At 39.8% G+C, this 21,324-nt stretch overlaps 1 protein-coding gene across 2 annotated transcripts in view; it reads left to right on the top strand.

The window, feature by feature from the left end:
- Positions 1 to 4,758: 4,758 nt before the first annotated feature.
- Positions 4,759 to 21,324, top strand: part of lrriq1 (leucine-rich repeats and IQ motif containing 1) — a 220,694-nt gene continuing 204,128 nt past the window's right edge. Inside the window, exons 1-7 of one of the 2 annotated variants that reach the window (XM_059652466.1) lie at positions 4,805 to 4,823; positions 6,021 to 6,452; positions 11,641 to 11,772; positions 13,292 to 13,397; positions 14,989 to 15,083; positions 18,342 to 18,468; positions 20,746 to 20,972. In XM_059652466.1, coding sequence (XP_059508449.1) covers positions 6,381 to 6,452; positions 11,641 to 11,772; positions 13,292 to 13,397; positions 14,989 to 15,083; positions 18,342 to 18,468; positions 20,746 to 20,972 — 759 coding nt within the window. In that variant the 5' untranslated portion in view covers positions 4,805 to 4,823; positions 6,021 to 6,380. Of the gene's footprint in view, positions 4,824 to 6,020; positions 6,453 to 11,640; positions 11,773 to 13,291; positions 13,398 to 14,988; positions 15,084 to 18,341; positions 18,469 to 20,745; positions 20,973 to 21,324 lie in introns of both variants that reach the window. The other variant, XM_059652467.1, reaches the window with a different exon arrangement.

The raw sequence follows: 21,324 nt of genomic DNA on the forward strand, positions 1-21,324 counted from the left end.
CGCATGTGCACCAGCTCTTCTAATGAGCATCAGTACCTACCATCAATTTCCTGTTTCTTCCTCCATAGCCTTGCATTTTATTTCAATCCAAATAATCATCAAAATGCCCTCTTGAATGCCTCAATGGACCTGCCTCCAGCACTGGTAGTGCATTTGTGAAGATGTGATGTGAGTTCCAATACCTGTTGTTGCACAAGGTGATCACAATGATCTTGCAAACAGTAACATTCAGATTTAACCTGATCAGATTGTATAAGATTATGCAGAACAGCATACCCTGCACATCCAGAAAAGTCCTCCCGTAATTTTCCACTGTACATTAGTACAAATGACAATTAATCCAGTCTAATCTAACACCCAAGTTCAGAAATGGTATCTTACTTTTGTATTTTTTTCCTTTATTCATTCACAGGATGAGGGTGTTGCTGGCTACACAGTGTTTATTGTCCATCCCTAAGTGCCCGGAGGACAGTTAAGAGTCAACCATATTGCCGCAGGTCTCGAGTCACATTTAGTCCAGACTGGGTAAGGATGGCAGTTTCCTCCCCTAAAGGGCAGTAGTGAACCAGATGGGTTTTTCCAACAATCGACAATGGATTCAGGGTCATCTTTAGATTGTTAATTCCAGATATTTATTGATATCAAATATGGCCTTTTAGTTCAGATTGCTTTGTCAAGGGGTGACATTGACAGCATTCATGGCATTAAATGAAGTATTTCTTCAACATTATTATTAAACTAGTCAAAACAGAAATATTGCCATTTAAGTGAATCTGTTTCTTGTCTGCCCCCACCATGTCCTCTGAAGGTCCACAAATTCTAACCCTTTGAAGGGTGTCACAGCTTCCTTAAAGAGCACAGCTTCCTTTGATTTGGTCAATCAAAGTTACGTAGGAGAGTGATGGCCTGACAAAAACAATGCTCTCAGCACTAAATGAAAGGAGTCGGTTTAGTAACATCATTTCAAATCTTATGGTACTTAAAGTTCTGGTTACCTGTGGGCAGCCACATCAGTACAAAGACTGGGGAATGCTCATTGAGAGGGTACAGTTCACCTTTGACTGGACATCAGTTGATCTTAGATGACAAAGCGTGGAGCCGGATGAACACAGCAGCATAGTTACAGTAATGCAATAAATTTTATATTTAATAACTGCTGAGAAAAGACACATTTTGTCAAACCCTTTTGTCTGGCACTTATCAGAACCATTGACAAGAAATATCAATGTGAAGCGAAAACAACATTTACATTGCTTGAGAAGAGGGTGCTGATTCATTGGAAAATGGACAATCTTCAGAGGAGGAGATGAAACTTGGCATAGGAGATTTAAAGAATCTATTCGTTTCTTAAATTATTAATCCAGAACAGACATACCAGTTAAGCCAATGCAGTAGGTAAAGCAGACATCCGATAGTAAAAGTCCTTGCCAATTCATTGGAGCCAAGAAACCTCATAGATGTGCACAATGCTCATGTTTTAAAGTTGAATGTTAAAGTTTAATTGTAAGAAATTAAGTCACTTTCTGAAAATGTACAGAAGCAGGAAACAGCCGTAGAAAAGTAAAAGTATCTGTACAAAGAGATAAATGAACGTGAACAGTCTCCACTAGAAGATAAACCCAAAGTTTTCCATGGGGAAATCTATGTTCTGAACCGCAGTCACTTATGTGACATCTCCCAAATTTCCAGTCAGACAGTGGAGCAAATGACTTGGTATTGTCAGATAGAGAGTCTTGATTGATAAAAATACCCACTGACAACCAAGTTCAGCTACGTGGTCCAATGGATATCACAAATAACATTAAAGATATGCTACAAGAAACTCTTCAACATAGAAGACACCAAATAATTGAACACCTCAATATATTTCACAACCAAGACTAGATGAGTTTATATCAACCTCAGTCTCATTCAGTAGGTGGAAGAATTTAAACAACAAAATGTGAAGGAAAAGCCAGTAGAAAATTTGCTGTGCTCTTTAAGCTCATGTCAGAGCCTAAACAAAAAAACAGAATTTTCTAAGATTATTTACATTGACATAGAACTTATTTCGTACTGTAAATGAGATGAAAAGCTGCAGCTACAGTTTGGTCAAAATGTTTTCCACTGCTATCAAACTTGAGAGTTCAGATTCTGTATTGCTACAAAGTTTGAGATGAAGCGCAAGCAAAAAGTCAAGTACATAAAATCTACACGACTCAAAAGAATATATACTGATATACAATAGCAGCAGCTGTAACTAAACTGAATCAGATTGCAACACAGCACAGAGAACAACTACTCACTCCAAGTTCACATCTGTCCTTAGGGGCTGAGGTGACTGAAAAGGGGAAAGTTCAAGCAAAACCTTACCACTTTCCAGAGAACATTCCTTAACAATAATAAACTGCTTTACATCAAACAAGAATGAATCTCTAAGTAATACAGTGAGGAATACAATAATGAAAAGCTGAGAGGGAAGGAGAAAGTCCAAATTATTCAAGAAGTTGAAGTATTAAGTCCACCTACTTCTGCACTGACCAATAGGTAAAATAAGAATGAAATTCCACTGACACAAGTTTCAGATGTAGCACACTCAGCTCCATGACATGCAGCACTGAGAAAAGATACGCAATACAGAAAGATCCAAAATACTGCAGAGAAAAATATATATTTTTCTATAGCACAGAGCACACCAGTACCTATAAAGGATAGACACACATTGACAAAGTCCTTCACAAAGCAAATATATAACATTAAAGACTCCAATTCAATTCGACTACAGACATCAGACTGTCAGGAAGACAGTCCAAAACAATGACCTTCTACCCAACAAGCTCCTATGTTTTGGAAGAAAGTGAAATGTCCAGATTGTCTAAACATGTAAAATCAAAGACTTCAGAATGGTAAATGAAAATTTAAATCAATATACAATATAGTAATTATAAGGGAAGAAAGATGTGATATATTGTTTATGGGGTCTAAAAAGGTTAATATTAGATTGAGTGTAATAATCACCATCCATTGTGATTATATCTTGGAGATAGGTCAGAATAAAGAAGCTTGTGGGAGATGGGCCTGTGCTCCTCACAGACTGCACAGTAATTTAAAGCACATTCATATAATCCTGAACTCATTGCAACGTGGGTATATGTTTTTTTTTATTCATTCAAAGGATGAGGGCATTGCTGACTAGGCCTGCATTTACTGACCTAATTGACTAGAGGGCAGTTGAGTCAACCACACTGCTATAAATGTTGTAGGCTAAACCAGGTAAGGACAGCAGTTTCCCTCCCTAAAGGACATTAGTGAGCCAGGTGGATTTTTCCAACAATCAATATGGGATTCATAATTATCACCAGGCTCGGAATTCCAGATTTTTATTGAATTCAAATTCCACCATCTGCCATGGCCTAAACCAGGATCCCAGAGCATTGCTTGGGTGTCTGGATTAATAGGCCATCGCCACCCCATGTTGGCTCAACAGGGCAGAATCATAGAATCGCTATGGTGCGGAAGGAAACCAATCAGTCCATCATACCTGTACTGGCCCTCTGAGCATTTTAATTTAGTGCCAGCTCATTCAATGCCTCAACTGAATCTGCTTGCATCAGCATTCTAGGCACTGCATTGCAGACCCTTGTAATGCACTGTCACTCTTCCAGTTAGATCAGAAAGGTGAATATCTAACTCCACTCCAAATTACTTGCATTCAAAGGAATTTACACTCAACACTGGAAACTGTTCAATACAATTCCATCAGGTTTATGTCAACTGCAAATTATGCTCTCCCTGGAGACCATTCCACCTCATTATTATATCAAAGAGAACAGGATTTTATAAAATTAATCAATACACATTACACCCACCCCACTCTCTTGGCTGGGAAAACAGCCCTTCCTTGACTAGTGCACTATTCTGACATTCTGGGTCAATCAGTCATTGGCGGTCCCTCGCAGATGAGGATGACTCTTCCAGTCTCGGGGGGGGGCAAAGGTACAAACCACTGCAGGTCCCACAGGCTCTGTTACGCTTGGGATAGGTGGTGGTTGCAGGAAGGGAGGTGTGTGGCTTTGGTGTGGCAGCACGCTCCTTTCACTGTTTTCACCCAGATTCTGCTCTCTCCCGGCAGCAAGTCTCAAGGTGCTCGACGCCTTCCTGGATGCCAATCCTCCAGTTTTTAACGGTCTTGGGCCAGTGATTCCCAGGTGTCTGTGGGCATGCTGCACTTTGCCAGTGAAGCCTTGAGGGTATCGCTGGAGCATTTTATTTTCCATTCACCTGGGGCTCGCCGGCCATTTCGAAGCTGCCAATAGAGCACCTGTTTGGGTAGTCTCCTGTTGGTCATGTGTCTGGCCCATCCGAGCCGATCAAAGGTGGTCAGTGCCTTGATGCTGGGGATGTTGGCCTGCCTGAGGACACTGGTTTCAGTGCTTCCATTTGCAGGATCCTGATCAGGCAGCATTAGTGGTTTCTGGGTCAGTGAATCTCCAAACCGGTGGACTTTCATAACTAGGTGAGCGGGGGTGGGGGCTGCGTTAAGGCCCGGGGACCTGAAAATGATAAAATTTTGCTTTCTTTTCATGGCCAGCCTGTGGGAAATGGCGCACCAGCGAAACAGGGGAATTCCAAAGACACTCGTCTACCTCCCTCAAGAGTGGGCCGCCACGACAAAGGTCCAGACACCAGGCGAGGCACGGTGGCGCGACCCGTCTCGCCGGGGGTACGCGCACGCACAGCCAGTGCCCGCGCACAGCGGATGTGGGTGGGGAGGGGCGGAGAGCGGGCGCTGCCATGGCAACGGCTTTGTGGTGCTTGCGGCTGGCGACTGACGGGCCCTCCAGGTAAAACTGAAACTTTCCAGGGACAGTGCGAGGAAGAGATGTCCGGAAAGGGAAATTAAACTGTCAAAATCCGCCTATTCCTGAAAAGTGCAGCATCCCTAGAAACTGTGCTGGGGCAGGGGATGAAGGGAGTGGGGTGTCCCGGAGAAGGTGGGGAAGGGCAGTAGGAGTTGACCTCTTGGAGGGGCCTGATTAATCTCTCTGTGATGGGTTGGTGTAAACCTGTCCTGACATTGTCATTTCCTGGCTGTCAGAGGCCGGTTTTGCAATTTAATCACAGTTGCGGGCCATTACGAAGGGCGCCGTCAGCACTCGGTGCACGCCTTGTCCCACTTGGAGCTCTAAAAATCAAAATCCAGGGACTAATCGAAGTGGAATAAAACTGTACCCCGCCGTCTGTTAGCACGTCTTTACTGTCACCGTTCGGGTTCGTTGCAGTTGTACTAATTCCCACTTTCCAGCTTGTACCTCAAGACTCCCCGACGCCAAGAATCAGAAAACGCTGAATTCATTCCGCGGGGATTAATGTTTCAGCTCAATGACTTTTACGAACCTTAACTTCTCTCATCAGATCCAAAACTTCGAGCAAACAAAAATGGTCGCCATAGTCACACAGGGCTGTTCTGTCGTTAGACGCGACAGCCCGCGGGGGGATTCATCCCGTTTTCTAATGAACCGTTCGGAGTTGTTATTACACATGTTATTTCCTGGTGGCAAAGTTTGCAGATGAAGCAAAGATAGGTTAGAAAATGCATGGTAAAGATGACATAAGGATGCAAACAAACGTCTGTAAGTTGTGAGTAGGCAAAAAGTACGAGTAAACGGTGAAGTCGTTCACTTTGGCAGGAAGAATGAAATAATAAGCACAATATTAAACAGGAAACAGGATTGGGGAAGCATGTTGAGTAGCACTGCTGCTTCACAGTGCTAGGGACCTGGGTTCAATTCCTAGGCCTTGGGCAACTGACGGTGTGGAGTTTACACATTCCCCCTGTGTCTGTGTGGGTTTCCTCCTGGTGCTCTGGTTTTCTTCCATAGTAGGTAGATTGGCCACGCTAACTTGTCCAGGGATGTGTAGGCTGGGTGGATTAGCTTTGGGAAATGCAGGTTCACAAGGGTAGGGTACGGGAATGGGTCTGGGTGGGATGCTTTTCAGAGGGTCACTGTGGATCTGATGAATTATATGGTTGTTTCCAGACTGTAAGGATTCCATGGGTGCAGAATTCTGAGGTATGGAGGGATCTCCGTTTATTCAAAGACAGCAGTGCTCGCCTCCTGAGCTCGAGGCTTAGCAAGCCTGGTTGCATCCATACGGTTTCATCATTGTCTTGGTAGCTTGGTACATTTTTTTGGCTTTCGTTGCCTTGGGGCCTCCTCTTGAAGGACACCATGTATCTCCATCCCCAATCTATCTCAGGTGGCGGCATCAGAGGGTGAGCCAGGATCCTATCAGTTGACTCAGAGTCAGGACCCGACAGTCGATATCCAGCATTGGAAGAAGTCCAGGACCCGTGTAGCGTGACCATCTCCATCTCAGAGGTGTCGGACACAGTAGTGATGGCGGCGGGAAAGGAGCACATTGCCAGGACCCTGGGAACAATGATGGATGGCAGCGACTGGAGCAGCACTGTGGGCAAAGTCTAGGGAGAGGGAAAGATTAATATTCATTTATTCAGTATTTTACCATGTGTACAATTTATTCAGTAATTTATTCTGTAATCCATGATGACACCAGAATGTGGTGACATTATACACTTTTCACTGTCCCTAAACACAAATGACAATATCAAATATTAAATATTAACTTAAGTCCAGATGTGCCAGTGCATGAGTCACTGAAAGTCAGCGTGGAGCTCTCGCATGTGTTTCAGAAAGTGAATGGAATGATATCCTTTATTGTGGGAGGAATTGAATATAAAACAAAGGATGTCATGCTCCAGTTACGTAGGATTTTAGTGACCCCACACCTTGAATAATGTGCATAGTTTAGTTTTTATTTAAGGATGCAAATGTCGTGGAGGTGGTTCATAGGAGGTTTACCGGTTTAATACTTGAAATGAGGTTAAAGCTAGGCTTTTTGCCAGGTAAATTTTAGAAGAGTGATGGGTGATTTGATTGATATTTATAAGGTTGTTGACAAGGTGGACATAGAAAAGATCTTTACTGTTGTGGTAGTAGAGGCACTGTTTTAAAATAAGAGGCTACCCTTTTAGACCAAAGATGGGGTAAGTTTTTTCCTATTGGAGGTTTGTGAGACTTTGGAACTCTGTATCAGAAAATGGTGGAGGTGGAGCCATTGAATTATTTTGAAAAAGTGGTACATAAATTCTAGATATGCAATCAAAGATTATTAAGCGTAAATGGGAATATCAAGTTTAAAACAGATTGAGTAGTGAATTAGGCTTGAAAAGCTAGATGGTCCACTCCTACTCTTAATTCATACATTTCTATGCATATGAGTCAGCCATCAACTCATCCAGCCAGTTCTGTTATTCAGACAAATATTTCCTTTTGTTATTAAACTAGTTATACAAAAGATTTGGATGAGAGTACAGGGAACATGATTCGTACGCTTGTAGATGACACCAAAATTGGTGGTATAGCTGATAATGAAGAAAGTTATTTAAGAATACAACAGGATCTTAATCAGCTGGGCCAATGGACTGAGGATTTTAATTTAAATAAATGCAAGGTAATACAAACCAGGGCAGAATTTACACAGTTAATGCGCGGGCCCTGGGGAGTGTTGTCAACAGAGAGACATAGGGCTTCATGTGCATAATTCCTTGAAAGTGACATCTCAGATAGACAGGATAGTAAAGAAGGCAGTTCGCATGCTTGCCTTCATTGATCAGAGCTTTGAAAGTAGGAGTTGGGATGTCATGTTGTGGCTGTGTAAAGCATTGGTGAGGCCACATTTGGAGTACTGTGTACAGTTCTGGTGGCCCTGCTTTAGGAAGGATGTTATTAAATTGAAAAGAGTGCAGAAAAGATTTACAAACATATTATCAGGAATAGAGGGTTTGAGTTATAATGAGAGACTGGATAGGCTGGGACAATTTTTCTTGGACTGTAGGAAGTTGAGGGTTGACCACTATGGAGGCTCAATGAATCATGAGAGGCATAGATAACAGCAAAGATCTTTTCCCTCACGTAAGGGAGTTCAAATCTAGAGGGTAATAAAGTGTGAGGCTGGATGAACACAGCAGGCCCAGCAGCATCTCAGTAGCACAAAAGCTGACGTTTCGGGTCTAGACCCTTCATCAGAGAGCTTCATCAGAAATCTAGAGGGCATAGGTTTAAGATGAGTGGAAGAAGATTTAAAGGAACCTGAGGAGCAACCTCTTCACACATGGGGTGGTGCAAATGTGGAATGAACTGCCAGAGGAAGTGGTAGAGGCAAGTGCAGTGACAACATTTAAAAGACATTTGGACATGTACATGAATAGGAAAGGTTTAGCCGGACATGGCTAAAAGCAAACAAATAGACTAGTTTGGGAAATCTGGTCGGCATGGACAAGTTGAACTGAAAGGCTGTATTACTGTATGACTAACTCGCCTATACCAACCTATTTGTTGTGCTTTTTTTTCTCTTCCCACCTCCCTAATATTTAATATCCCTATTAACTCAGCTCAAACTCAGGATCCATAATCCATTTACTTCACAGTTAACTTTCAACTATTGTATAAATTCCTCATGAACAAATTTTGTTAGCTTTAATTGGATTCAAAATGCTTCATTCCATGCCTAGCTTTACAGAATATCAAAAACATATACCACAAAAGTTCCTGTTCTTCTTTCAGCTTTGTTGTTCCTCCGAATTAACTGTTTTTTTTAAGGGTAGGGATTAGATTGTATGCTCAAAAAAGAAAAAATCACGAATTTTGAAGGTTTCACAAAAGGGGTCTATTCAGAATCAAACAATGCAGGGAACAGCCAGAAGACCAAGAAGCTGCTGTGAAGAAAATAGAAATAATATTGCAGTTATGTTAGCAAGTTCCAGCTCCACCTTCTGACACCTGTAGAAGGCACCATAGCACTTTACTAAACTGCCCTCAAAGCACTTAGCAGACTCCTGACCACTTGCCAACTACAAGAATAAGGATGACTGCTACATGAAAACTAGATACATATAGTGCTAGAGAAATTTTTGCCCTCAGTTCTTTGGAACATTATGACTTTGGTAATCATAGAGATTCTTGTGAACTTTCTTGTATAATACTTCTGCCTTTATTAACTAGAAAATTTATTGTTGTTGCAGCTGTTAAAAGATACTTAATGTTATACAAAAAATGAGAAAAATTCAGAAAATTCAGTTCTAAAGTGACTTCAATTTCCAACAGAAACCATTTACCCTCCACCATCACCCTCCCTCAACTTTGAGAAGGAAATACCACTACTGACTTGTCACAATCTAATTTTTAATTAACCTATCTAATTCTACGGTGCAGCTCTGGTTCTTGCATGTCTTGATTCGATAGCTCAGAATATGTATTAAAGCTATTAGAACTTTCTCTAGCACAGTATGTTTCCTAATTTAAATTCAGTATTTGGGGAAAAAATTGATCTTAGGAAAAATGAAAGCTAACCCCTACATGAGGGTGGGAAAGGGGCAGTGATTATTCTGACATTGTAGGTAACTGCATTTTATTCTTTGGCAAAAAGGATTCAGACTTGTGATTTACACAGCATAGGCTGCTTGCCCAAAGCGATTGAATATTATCAACAAGTTCTCAGGTTCAGAGAACAGTCCTTATCAGACAGTCTTTATAAATGTTAGTCCTCAACAGGGAACTGTTTTTGGATGGAAGATGAACGAGAAGAGATTGAGGCAAGGTCTAGGGAGAGTACTTCACAACTTTAATAAAATTGATACATTCCATGCCAATTGCACATTCATCCTCTGATATTGATGAATCATCATCAATTGATATGAATTGTATTTTTGTCTAATTAACTAATGTATTATATCTAAACTGCTGCGTCCTAAAAATGTGATCAACTATCTGAAAATTTCTTATAAATAATCAACTGACAAGAAACTTCTCAGTAATCCCAAAATCTAACCGCTCCTCTTCAGAACAAATGTCATGCTGATTTTGGAATCATATCACCCATCATTCACTGTTGATGGAGCAAAATTTTGGAAATTCATTGCTAACAGTGTTGTGGGTGTACATTAACCAGATGGACTGCAGTAGTTCAAGAGGCAACTCATACCACCTTCTGAAAGGCAAATAAAATAGGCAACAAACACTAGTGTAGCTATCACCAGTGGCGTTCTATAAACAAATTTTAAAATTATTCCTGATGCACTTACAGTTTTGAAATTGTGTATACAGGTATGCTTATCTGATATCAGGATGAGCATAGATTTCCTCCATAAAATACTGGCAAAACTGAAGCTGTTACTTCAACTGTCTTACAAGCTCCACTCGCTCAGCACTGATTCCATCTCTTTTGCTGGCAACTGTCTGACATTGAACCAGACTCACTGCAATTCAGACTTGCTGCCATATTTGAGCATGAAGTGAGCCTTCAACCACATATCTATATATCTGTGTGATCACTAAGACCACCTATTTCCATGTCCATAACGTCACCTATCTCTTCCATCACTTGAAACTCTCATCCATTCCTTTTTTACTTCTAGACTTTCTTGGTTAGCATCCTATATTCCAGTTTCTCTGGTTGTTGTCTTGCCTTGTACCATGTGCCGTTCACATCCACCTGTCTGCTTGCTGATTTACCTGGATCCTAGTTAAATACTGCCTCAGTTTTCAAATATCTATCCTTGTTTTCACATCCTTTACACCTTGATCCCTCCCTACCTATGTAGACTCCCACAACCCTCTGAGTTATCTGTGTTCCTTTAATTCCAGCCTCTTCAGCATCCCAGTTTTAATTGCTCCATTTTGATTGGCCATGCCTTCAGCTGCCTCATAAGCTTTTGACTTTCATTCCTAAATCCCTTCATTTATTTTCCTTCTTTTACAATATTCCGCAAAACATACCTCCTTGACAAAGCTTCTCGCCTTCTGCCCAAATATCTTCTGTATCTCAACATCTTATTCTGTTTTGTTTTAAAGTTCTTGCGAAGTGCCCTGGAATATTTTGTTACATTTAAGACATGTCCAATCAGAATAAGCTGTGTTTTTGATGTAAAATGTAAGCTAAAACATGACACCTAAGAGGAAGAAAACACCAGAGAGGGATAGTCACCAAGACATAAAAGCAGAAAGAAACCAGAACTAAGGAGAGAGAGATGTAGAATTAGAGAATTATGTTAATTGTTGCTAGTTTGGATCTAATGTTATCTACCTAATATCATTCTGGCTGCTATGCGTAACACCAGGAAGAGTTCATGAAAAAGGCCCACTGTCACCTGCCCATAACTTCCAGAGGAGGTTATTGTGGTATTGTCACTGTTACCACATTGGATAAAATATTTAGGAGAGATGTACCCATGTATAGATGAGTGTCACATAACATTCAAAAAATACTGAACTGTTTATGGAGATCTTTTTTGAAGTTACAAAACAGTGGTGCAATACCTGGTACATAGCATGCCATCATACCCCAATCCTGCACTACAATCAGATTATTGTCAGATCTCCTTACTATCTTTACTTTTTCACCATCTGCTTCTGTATATCCATCCCTTTTCCTCACTCTCTGCGTTGCTATGGTGTTATGTGACACTGTTAGTGAACAATGGTCTTGTACCAGGTAATCACTTTTTTTTGCTGTAACTGCCAGTTCACATTTACTACCAACAAATAGCTAACATTCAAATACTCTATTTTCTTTAAATAGAAAATAATGGATGAAGACAAACTGATTGAAGAAGCAGTTGAAGCTGAATTAAGACAAATCAACATTTCCCCATCAGAAATCGATGAACTGGAGGGACAACCTGAAGAAGAGATTCTTGTTGAATCAGATTATGTGAGCTTAAATTTGTGACAAAGTTATATTTAAATGTTAAATCATTAAAATTTCAACCCACTTTGTAATGTATGGTGCCATATTTTGCTTTTTGCGTCATGTTATCTGTAATAAGAATATATTCCATTATTTGCAAAGTATGTATTTGGTATATCTATTGTAAAACGAGAATGATGAGGTTGCAGTTTTTTGCAAATCTAAGTGTGCTTTGCCAAAGAAGGCATTAAAACGTGAGTGCACAGAATAAATGAATAGTTTTGCATTTTATGGAAATGAATTCTGTGAATTCAGTCAGAAATAATTTCAGTCTGAAATATGTATTTTCTTTGCATAGTATGCTTGCTTACAATGTCTTTGTTTAAAGAAATGTTAATTTTATCTTCTGTTTATTTGTGACAGATTTACTGATGTAATTCTAATGAGACATTATATGGGAATAACTGAAATCACATTTCAGAAGGTCATAAACAGTTGGGAGTAATTTTGAATCCATTAATCTCAATTGAAATTAAAATCATGGGAGCTGTTTAACATATTGCTAAACCAACAGACTGCAGTTTAAAACGTGGTGCAAAGCTAAATTCACCCCCACTAAATAAAATTTGAGAGCAAGTAGTTGAGCCATTCCTATAGTGGTCGTTTGCAAAAGGAATTCAGTCAATTGAGCACAATCAAGCAGTTTAAAAAAGAAACTTGTTCTCATCAAAGGTGAACATCAAAAAGGATACCACTTAATGCTGGGCATCTTCTTAGAGCAAGGAAGCAGCTTCATCCTTTTGGTTCAGTAAATTGCTAAATTTCACTTGTAAGCTGACTGAAAGGAGATCACATCCGTACTGCATTTTTTTGTAATTGATTCAAATTGCAACAAAGTGGACTGGAAATAGGTTCAGAAATGGAAAATTTGAGGAAACTCAACAACTTAAAAAAAAGGAATGGGATCAAAAATATGTGCCTGTTTAACTTCATTCTAAACAGGTAAATCAGTAAAGTTAATAGCTGTTGATTTGTACAGAACTGAAGTACCCAGTTAATAATTCCCATCTGCTATTATTTCTCTTTTATTTGATGATAAAAATCAACATAGTTTAAAAAAAATACAATTGGAGAGTCAAGTTGCGTTGGTTTATGAATCAAAGAATCCCTATAGTCCTCACCGCCCCACCGAAGAGCATCCCACCCAGACCCACTCTCCTATCCCTGATTTCCTATGTCTAACCCACCTAACCTAAACATCCCTGGGCACTATGGGCAATTTAGCATGGCAAATCCACTCACCCTGCACATCTTTGGATTGTGGGAGGAAACTGGAGCACCCAGTGGAAACCCACGCAGATACGGGGAGAATGTGCAAACTCCACACAGACAGTTGTCCGAGGCTGGAAACAAACCCAGGTCCCTGGCACTGTAAGGTAGCAGTGCTAAGCACTGAGCCACCGTGCTGCCCATGCTGCTGACTATTTAAATATTTTAGATTAATATAATTTAAGTAAATTTGATAACTGAACTTTTGTTTTAGGACTCAGATGAATTACCCAAATCTGTCCTTGACTACCTGGAGCATATTAAACAAAGAACTGAAAATGTTGAAAAGTTGATTCTCCAGGACCTGGAGCAACCTGAGTGTAAGTAAATTGATGTAAAACTGCCAAAACCCACCCCATGCTTTATCAGTTTGAAAAGGATGCAACTGTATCGGAAAGGTTCTTGAGAAATATAAAATAAAACTTTATTTGCAATAAGAGTGCAATTGTTACTTTTAGGGTTTGACAAGTAGCGACTTTCTAAGTAAAAACATGGGTTAAAAATATTTTTAATTTCATTTGAAGATGCATGAAATTGCATTTATTGATTGGAGGAACGATTAATACATTTGAATTAAAAAATATAAGGAAAGACGTCTGTGCTTTTTTCACACTCCCAGGTTTTGTTTTCTTAATAGAAGAAATATTTTACAACATGATGCAATTCTATGGTTCCATTTATAAAACAATAGAGTCGCTTTTAATTAATTGGGAACATTCAGCAGTAGTTTAATAAAGGAGCTGAATTTTGTGTAATCCAGAAACTCTGGCAGACACTGTAGGAATAAATGAGTAGCTTGTAAGAATTTTTCTCCTACAAGAATGTGTTTTATTCATCAAATATGGTTGACACTGGGCGGGAGTTAATTTGAAGTTTATTGTTTATCATTAATTTTACTCATTGTCATTTCATCTTTTTCTTTTAAGTATATTGTGTTATCCTTTAATTCCTATGAGGCTGCAAAGATAATGCCAGATTCCTGTCTTTTCATAGACTCCAAATGGAAATTTTCATATGTAAGGATTATGAGTTTATGAATATTCCAAATTTAACTGATTCTGCCATTTAGTTCCAGAAGCCTTTCTTTATTTATTGCTTCATGTATTAAAGCCTGATCACGACAGCATCATTTAATTACATTAACTACCTGAGTAAGATAATGGATATACACCAAATCATTGATGATTGTAGATGGGATAGCTTCATATTGTGTCCTTAAGTTAATGAATGAAGAGACCAGTTTGTGAGGGGAAAATTCTAGTACCATATACGAAGTGGTTGTCAGGAGTTTCTGTGATTTCTTGTTTTTTTGATATTTCGGCCTCATGCTAAATCGTTGCAATCATTCTTCATGATGGTTAGTAAATGTACTTTATTTTGTTGCCTCAGGTGTAACAATTGATGCTTAACATTTCATGTCATGCTTGAAATGGAACTCTGGGGATTTTAATGGTCATCTGGCTCTGGCTATTTTGCGATACGTATCAGTTTTCCATGATGTGCACGTGCCTGAGCCAGCAAAGTCGTCAATGTACGATGACTGCCAACGTATATACAAGTCTTACCATTGACTGTGATGACTGTGCATTTGAGATTTGGTCAAAATTGGCAAAAACTGTGTGATGTATAGGCGTGTTTAATGAAATCAAAGTTAATATTTAATATAACCCTTTAACCTTTGAGTGAATTACCTGTCTATCAATGCTACAAGACTGCAATTGAGACATTTGAATTTAACTTGCATTAATTGTCTACAACATATTATTGTTAATAAAGCATACTGCTTCGGCTCTTTCAATGCGTCAAATCTATTGTCATCTGGAGACTTGCTGAGAACCTCATGTCATCTCTTCAGGAAGGCCTGACATGTCAATCAGACACAATGTTCTTAGAGATATTTTGATTTTGCAGATGTTGTTTATCCTGAACGCAGTTACTCTGAAACAGAAATGTTGATGGAATTAGCTGCTGAGTTTGGGGAGGATCATTTGAAGCTGAAAGAGAAGGTAATACCATTTTTTAATTTCATACTTTAAAAAATCTCCAAATATGAACTTACTTTTGTGTTTGCGAGGGCATCTACAGTATGATTATCACATCTTTCGATTTTATTTATACTTGAAGATTACTGCTGTTCTTCTGTGCTGAGAAATGTGGGGTAAAGTTACCTCAGATGAGGAGATGAAGGTCTTCTGTTAAGTTTGACGAGTAAATTACTTTCAAATTTATTGTATTTACTACTGTGAAAGATGAATCTGACCTGGAGTTTGTCATTAATTGAGGTAATTTGGCACTGAGATGCTGGGGATGTTTCAATCTCTGGAAGGGATTTAAACCAGGTGGTAGCAGGGTCAGGTGCCTGTATGCTTCACCTGATTTCAGCTGGAACTTTTACTGGGTGATCAATCTGGTCCTGTTCAATTCACAACCCTGCCAAACTTGATAATTCCTTACATTTTCCAATTTCTGGAATTACGTATGGTCTTGAATAACTGTATGCTTGGATTGCCACAGTGGAATGTTTTTTCATTGAATCCCTACGATGTGGAAACAGACCATTCAGCCCAACAAGTCCACACCGACTGTCCAGAGTGGAAACCTTGCAGACTCACCTTTCTAATCTACGCCCGTAACATTACATTTTCCCCTGGCTAATCCACCTAACCTACATATACTGTACACTAGGGACAATTTAGCATGGCCAGTCTACCTAATCTGCACATCTTTTGACTGAGGGACAAAACTGGAGCACCCAGAGGAAACCTACACAAATGCTGGGCAAATGTACAAACTCCATACAGATAATTGCCCAAGGCTGGAATTAAACCTAGGTCCCTGGCACTGTGAGGCAGTGGTGCTAACCATTGAGCCACCATGCCACTTTCTGTTCATAATACAGGGTTTGCTCTGTAAATGTGTAAAGCATATAGTGCTGCATGCAAAATTATCTTAATCATTTAGGTCAATGGGCTGAGGAGTGGCAGCTGGAGTTTAATTTGGATAAATGCGAGGTATTGCATTTTGGTGAAATAAACAAGACTTATACAATTAATGGTAGTGGGTAGAACAGAGAGACCTAGTGGTTCAGATACATAATTCTTTGAAATTTGCTTCAAGTTGGATGGGGTGGTTAAGAAGGCATTTAGCATGTTAGCCTTCATTGCTCAGTCCTTTGAGTATAGGAATTGAGACATCATGTTGAAGTTATGCAGGACGTTTGTGAGGTCTCTCCTTGAGTATTGTGTGCAGTTCTGGTTGCCCTGCTATAGGATGGACATTATTAAATTGGACAGGTTTCAGAAAAAAATTTACCAGGGCGTTTCTGGGAATGGAGGGTTTGAGTTATAAAAAAAGGCTGGATGGGCTGAAATTTTTATCACTGGATCCTAGGAGATTGAGGTTTATCAAATCATGAGGGGCATAGATAAGGTGAATAGAAGTTCTTTTCCCTTGGGTGGGGGAGGTCAAAATAGGTGGCATGGCTTTAAGATGAGAGGAGAAAATTTTTTAAAGGACATTAATAGCAGCTTTCTTTACACAAGAGAGTGGTTTGTGTATGGAGTGAACTACCAGAGGAAGTGGTAGATGCAGGTACAGTTACAATTGTTTAAAAGACATTTGGATAGGCACATGAACAGGAAAGATTTGGAGGAATATAGGCTAAATGCAAGCAAGTGGGACCAGTTTAGTTCGGAAACATGGTCGGCATGGATGAGTTGGACCAAAGGATCTGTTTCCATGCTGTATGACTCTATGATTGGGTAATCTCTGTTTTATTTGATCACTGTTACAAGAAGGCTAAACATTTACGCTGATCAAAGCATGAAAAGAACTAGATATACTCTCAACTATCTGAATTTTTGCCTTGAAGCAATTGCTCTCTGTGCAGTGGAAGTGACGGATGAGACCCAGAGTTCCATGACCTGATCCTGAACATGACATTTTTGTGGGAGTAGGTTTAGGGTGTCAAGGTACACATATAAATCTGGCTACCCAATTAAATGATCAACCGTTTCCAGTCAAAGTGAATATTGGCAAATTTGTAGTGTGGCACCTGACGTATACAAAACAGAAGTGGCCAGAATAAGTCTGTTTGTGGATTTCCTCAGATAACAGGCAACCTCTTTGAAGAGGTAAGGTTTGGGGTCTGCTCAATAAAAGTCACGCAAGTTAATTAGTAATAGGGAAGCTGGCGAAGTGAATTGTTGTGATTGGGGTATCATGATGTAATACAGAGGGAATGATAAGTATAAATGAGGACGCTCAACACGTAAATCATAGAATCCCTACAATGCAGAAAGAGGCCTTTCAGCCTATCGAGTCTGCACTGACCCTCAACACCCAGCACCCTACCCTATTCTCGTAACCCCACATTTACAATGGCTAACACACCCAGCTGATACATCCCTAGCCAATATGGAACATTTTAGCATGGCAAATCTACTTAACCCGTACATCTTTGAATTGTGGTATGAAATTAGAACACCTGGCGGAAACCCACACAGACACAGGGAGAACATGTAAACTTCACACAGTCACTCAGGGCTGAAATTGAACCTGGGTTCCTGGTGCTATAAGGCAGCAGTGCTAACCACTGAGCCACCGTGTTACCTAAGGGGAAGATAAAGGGGGAAGATAGTGTATTGGAGCATATGAGTTGCTTTTGGGGGGTTTCTTTGATGCTCACAACCATACTGGCTTTGAAAGGTGAAAGCAGCATTGTGAATAACTGGCATAATCAAACTGTAAGGCCAGGGCTTGGTAATATTGGCAAATGAAGACATATATCAATAAGTTAGGTGTGAGATGCTGCAATGACAGAAAAGTACATGCAACAGACAAGGGAGCAGTAGAAGCAGCCTATTTGTTGGACCCAATCTTGGTGAAGAAATCCAAGAGCTCTTTTCACTTGTCGTTGTCAGTGAAGTTGGAACAAAGGCAGAGAAGATGGGTTTAAGGAAATGGTTCGTTCTGGAGAAAGTATGATGGAGATTAACTTGGCGTGCAAGATGTTCCTGCTGTATTGCACTATTTTGACAGCAGTTTGTGCATTTAAAATGAGTGGATGATGAAGGACAATATGCAAATGAAATGATCTCAAAGTCTGTTCTTTTGGGTGTGTAAGATTATGCTGCAAGAAGAATGTAATAATATCTTTGAAATCTGCTAAGTGGTTTAAACTTCAAAATGTTGGTATTACACTTTAATTTATTGTAGCAAAATCAGTGGACATCATAAATACAACTTTTTATTGGTTTCTTTAGATACTGGCCCAAATTGAAGAAGAAGAAAAGCAAAGGATACAGCCTCATGTAGAACCTCAACAGAATACGAGTCCCAGTATTCAGGTAGAGACAGCCAATCAGTGTGTGGAGAATGAGACAATGTCAGGTAAATTTTAAAGTAATACTTTTAATGTAATACTTAAGTCAGGGCTTCCCAAACTATTAGTTGCAACACCCAGTGGGTCAGGCAGCAAAGGTTTGAGATTATGATGGGCAATGCACCAATGACTGCCATGGAACTCTGACCAACTTGCAAAAGCCATGAGGTCTCTTTAAATCGTGGATTCTTTTTTGTAGAAGAAGTAGCTTGTTTGCCTGATCTTTGCAGGTCAGAATCCTGTCCAAAAAACTTTTTCAGAAAGGTCAGAGGTTTCAGTTGGAAAACCCTGTTGTTTAAACAGAAAACCTCAGCAACCCCATGCCCGACCCCGCATCACCAACCCCCGCATCCCACCCTCCCCACAAATACCTCCCTCACTGGGTCAGCAAATGCAATGTGAGCATTAACCCCTTCAGAATCATTACCTTTGACGGCAAGTCATAGCTAAATTGTGTTCTATTAATACGCAACTAGTAGCTTGTAGAAATACTAAATACTTTGAAGCACTGTAAGTAGATTCAATTATCCCAAGTCTGTTAAGACATTCTGTATTTTTACAGTTGTAATCCCTGCAGTCAGAATTCCAAAATATTCAACTCTGAAAGGACAAAAGTTTGGATCATTGGTGTACTGTTGATTGAGAGATGGTGAAGAAGCATGTGACAGACTCCTGGAAACTGAGGCCACAGAAGCCTTCAGTGCGACAGGCACAAGACCTTGCTCTGTCATGTGTAACATTATTCTTCTTGAAATTTGGAGCTTTTGCCAGGATTGCCTCTTGGAGATGGTACACCCTTTGGTCAGGGTAATATCTTCTCCTCCTTCCTGCTGCTTTGTTGTGAAACTGCCTGCTGGAAACATGACTCTGCCTGCCCTTCGTCTACCACTTGTTTGTGGGAAGGAGCTGTGCCTATCTTGTTCCAAGCTTCTTCATTGACTACACACTTTTCTTCCAGTGGGTCTGACCATCTGTCTTTCTTGACTACCCGAATTGAGGAATCATTGAATCATTCACCTAAGCCTCTAGACTGGTAGTCCATAGCATAACCACTATACACCAGGCTGCAACCAGCTTTACAAACCCACCCCCAAACAGTACTCAGCCATCCATCTCCACTCCAACCCATTCACCAATGTTCGCTGGCCCTTTCAATTAATTTCTAACATTAACTTCTTGTGTTTTAAATTAATGCATTATCTCATTGTGAGAAATCAGACAGGTTTTCTGGAACTCCAATGTACTGTATAATATATAATACTATGAGCTGTGGTTGTATGTGATTACAAAAGACAAATGATAAGGGCAAGAAAGCTTAAAATTGTCACAGTTGTTGGATAGCACTCGTACAGGTATGCTCGACACGTGCTCCACTATGGGGATCTTTTATTGCCCACCCGTTTTCACCATTTTACAGCCTTTCAAAAAAAATACTGTTCATATGCTGCATTTATTTCTGTGTGCCAGGGATTTTCAAAATAAATACTCATTTACACAATATAGATATTGTTGGCAAAGCCAGCATTTGATGATCATCGCTTGCTGCCCTTGAGAAGATGGGGTAGGCTGTCTTCTTGAATCGTAACAGCCTGGTGCTTTTAGAGTGGGAGTTCCAGTATTTATACTTTGTGCTGTTCGCATGTGTCTGCTGCACTTGTCCTTCATACAGTGGGGTGTTTAAATGCTGCTGTCAAAGGTGAGTTGGTGCAGTACATCTTTCATATAATACGTGCAACTGCCATCATTCTTTGTTGGTGGAGGGAGTGAATGTTGAAGGTGACAGATGGGGTGCTGCTCCAAGTAAGTTGCTTTGACCATGATGATGCCAAGCTTCTTGAATGTTATTGATATTTTTTATTTTGTTTTTCACCCTCCCCTTCTATATGTACAATAAGTTCAATTAAAATAGCTCATTTATCAATCAATTTCTAGACCGGATGAAAACTTAAACTTAAAATGATGACCCATCTTTTTGCACAATAGGCAAACATGGTGTGATTTTCTAGTACCATTAAAATAAAAATAAAATCTTACATTGTAAAAATAAATATTACCTGGCTAAGAACATAAGATCAGATTTACTAAGTGCCTTCATCAACAGAATCTATCCATTTATATTGTGGAAATACAAATTTTTAACTACCAGATTATCATACCATTGAGACCACTGCCTGTAATACATCTGCTGCAAATTCAACTTCTATTGTTACCCTGGAATGGAGGTGGTGAAATTGAGCAGGAAAACAAACCCACATTCTAATAAGTACTCATTTATTTTGATTAAGATAATGAAGAGACCATAGCTCGTGAGTGCAAAGAGGTAGAGGAACGTTGTCAGCTGTCGCTGCAGCAATGGGAAATAGAACAAGAAATATTACAGAAAACAAAGCTGGCAGAGCTCATGGAATGGAAGAAACGAGAGAAGGAGCTGGCAGTGGAGGAAGAGGAAAGAGCCAAGAGTAGACAGCAACAGTTTGAAGAAAAACTAGAGAAACTGGCACAGGAAAGGCAGGTAGGTGTTTGACTAAATTTAATGAGATGACAATACTGCATTGCAGTAAATTTAGTACTTTGAATTTTTTCTTGTTTCGTTGTAACATTCCAGTGCTGCAGATAAGAGAGCTAATAGCAGGTACTTCCATACAGTGCTGGAAGTGTTCATCCCAAATTGCCTTTATTATAACCCTGTCACTCCCAAGAGTTTGCAGAAAGAACTGACTAAGAAAAATGTTTTTTGCAGCCACCTTCCAGTGATTAAGAGGACATGGCTCCAAATGGTGGAATCTGGTAGCCACTGAATAAAGAGTATGAGATAGATCATAAGACCATAAGACATAGGAGCAGAAATAAGGCTGTTCAGCCCA

The sequence above is a fragment of the Stegostoma tigrinum genome, chromosome 18 (genome assembly GCF_030684315.1).
Source record: "Stegostoma tigrinum isolate sSteTig4 chromosome 18, sSteTig4.hap1, whole genome shotgun sequence".
In the NCBI taxonomy this organism is placed as follows: Eukaryota; Metazoa; Chordata; class Chondrichthyes; order Orectolobiformes; family Stegostomatidae; genus Stegostoma; species Stegostoma tigrinum.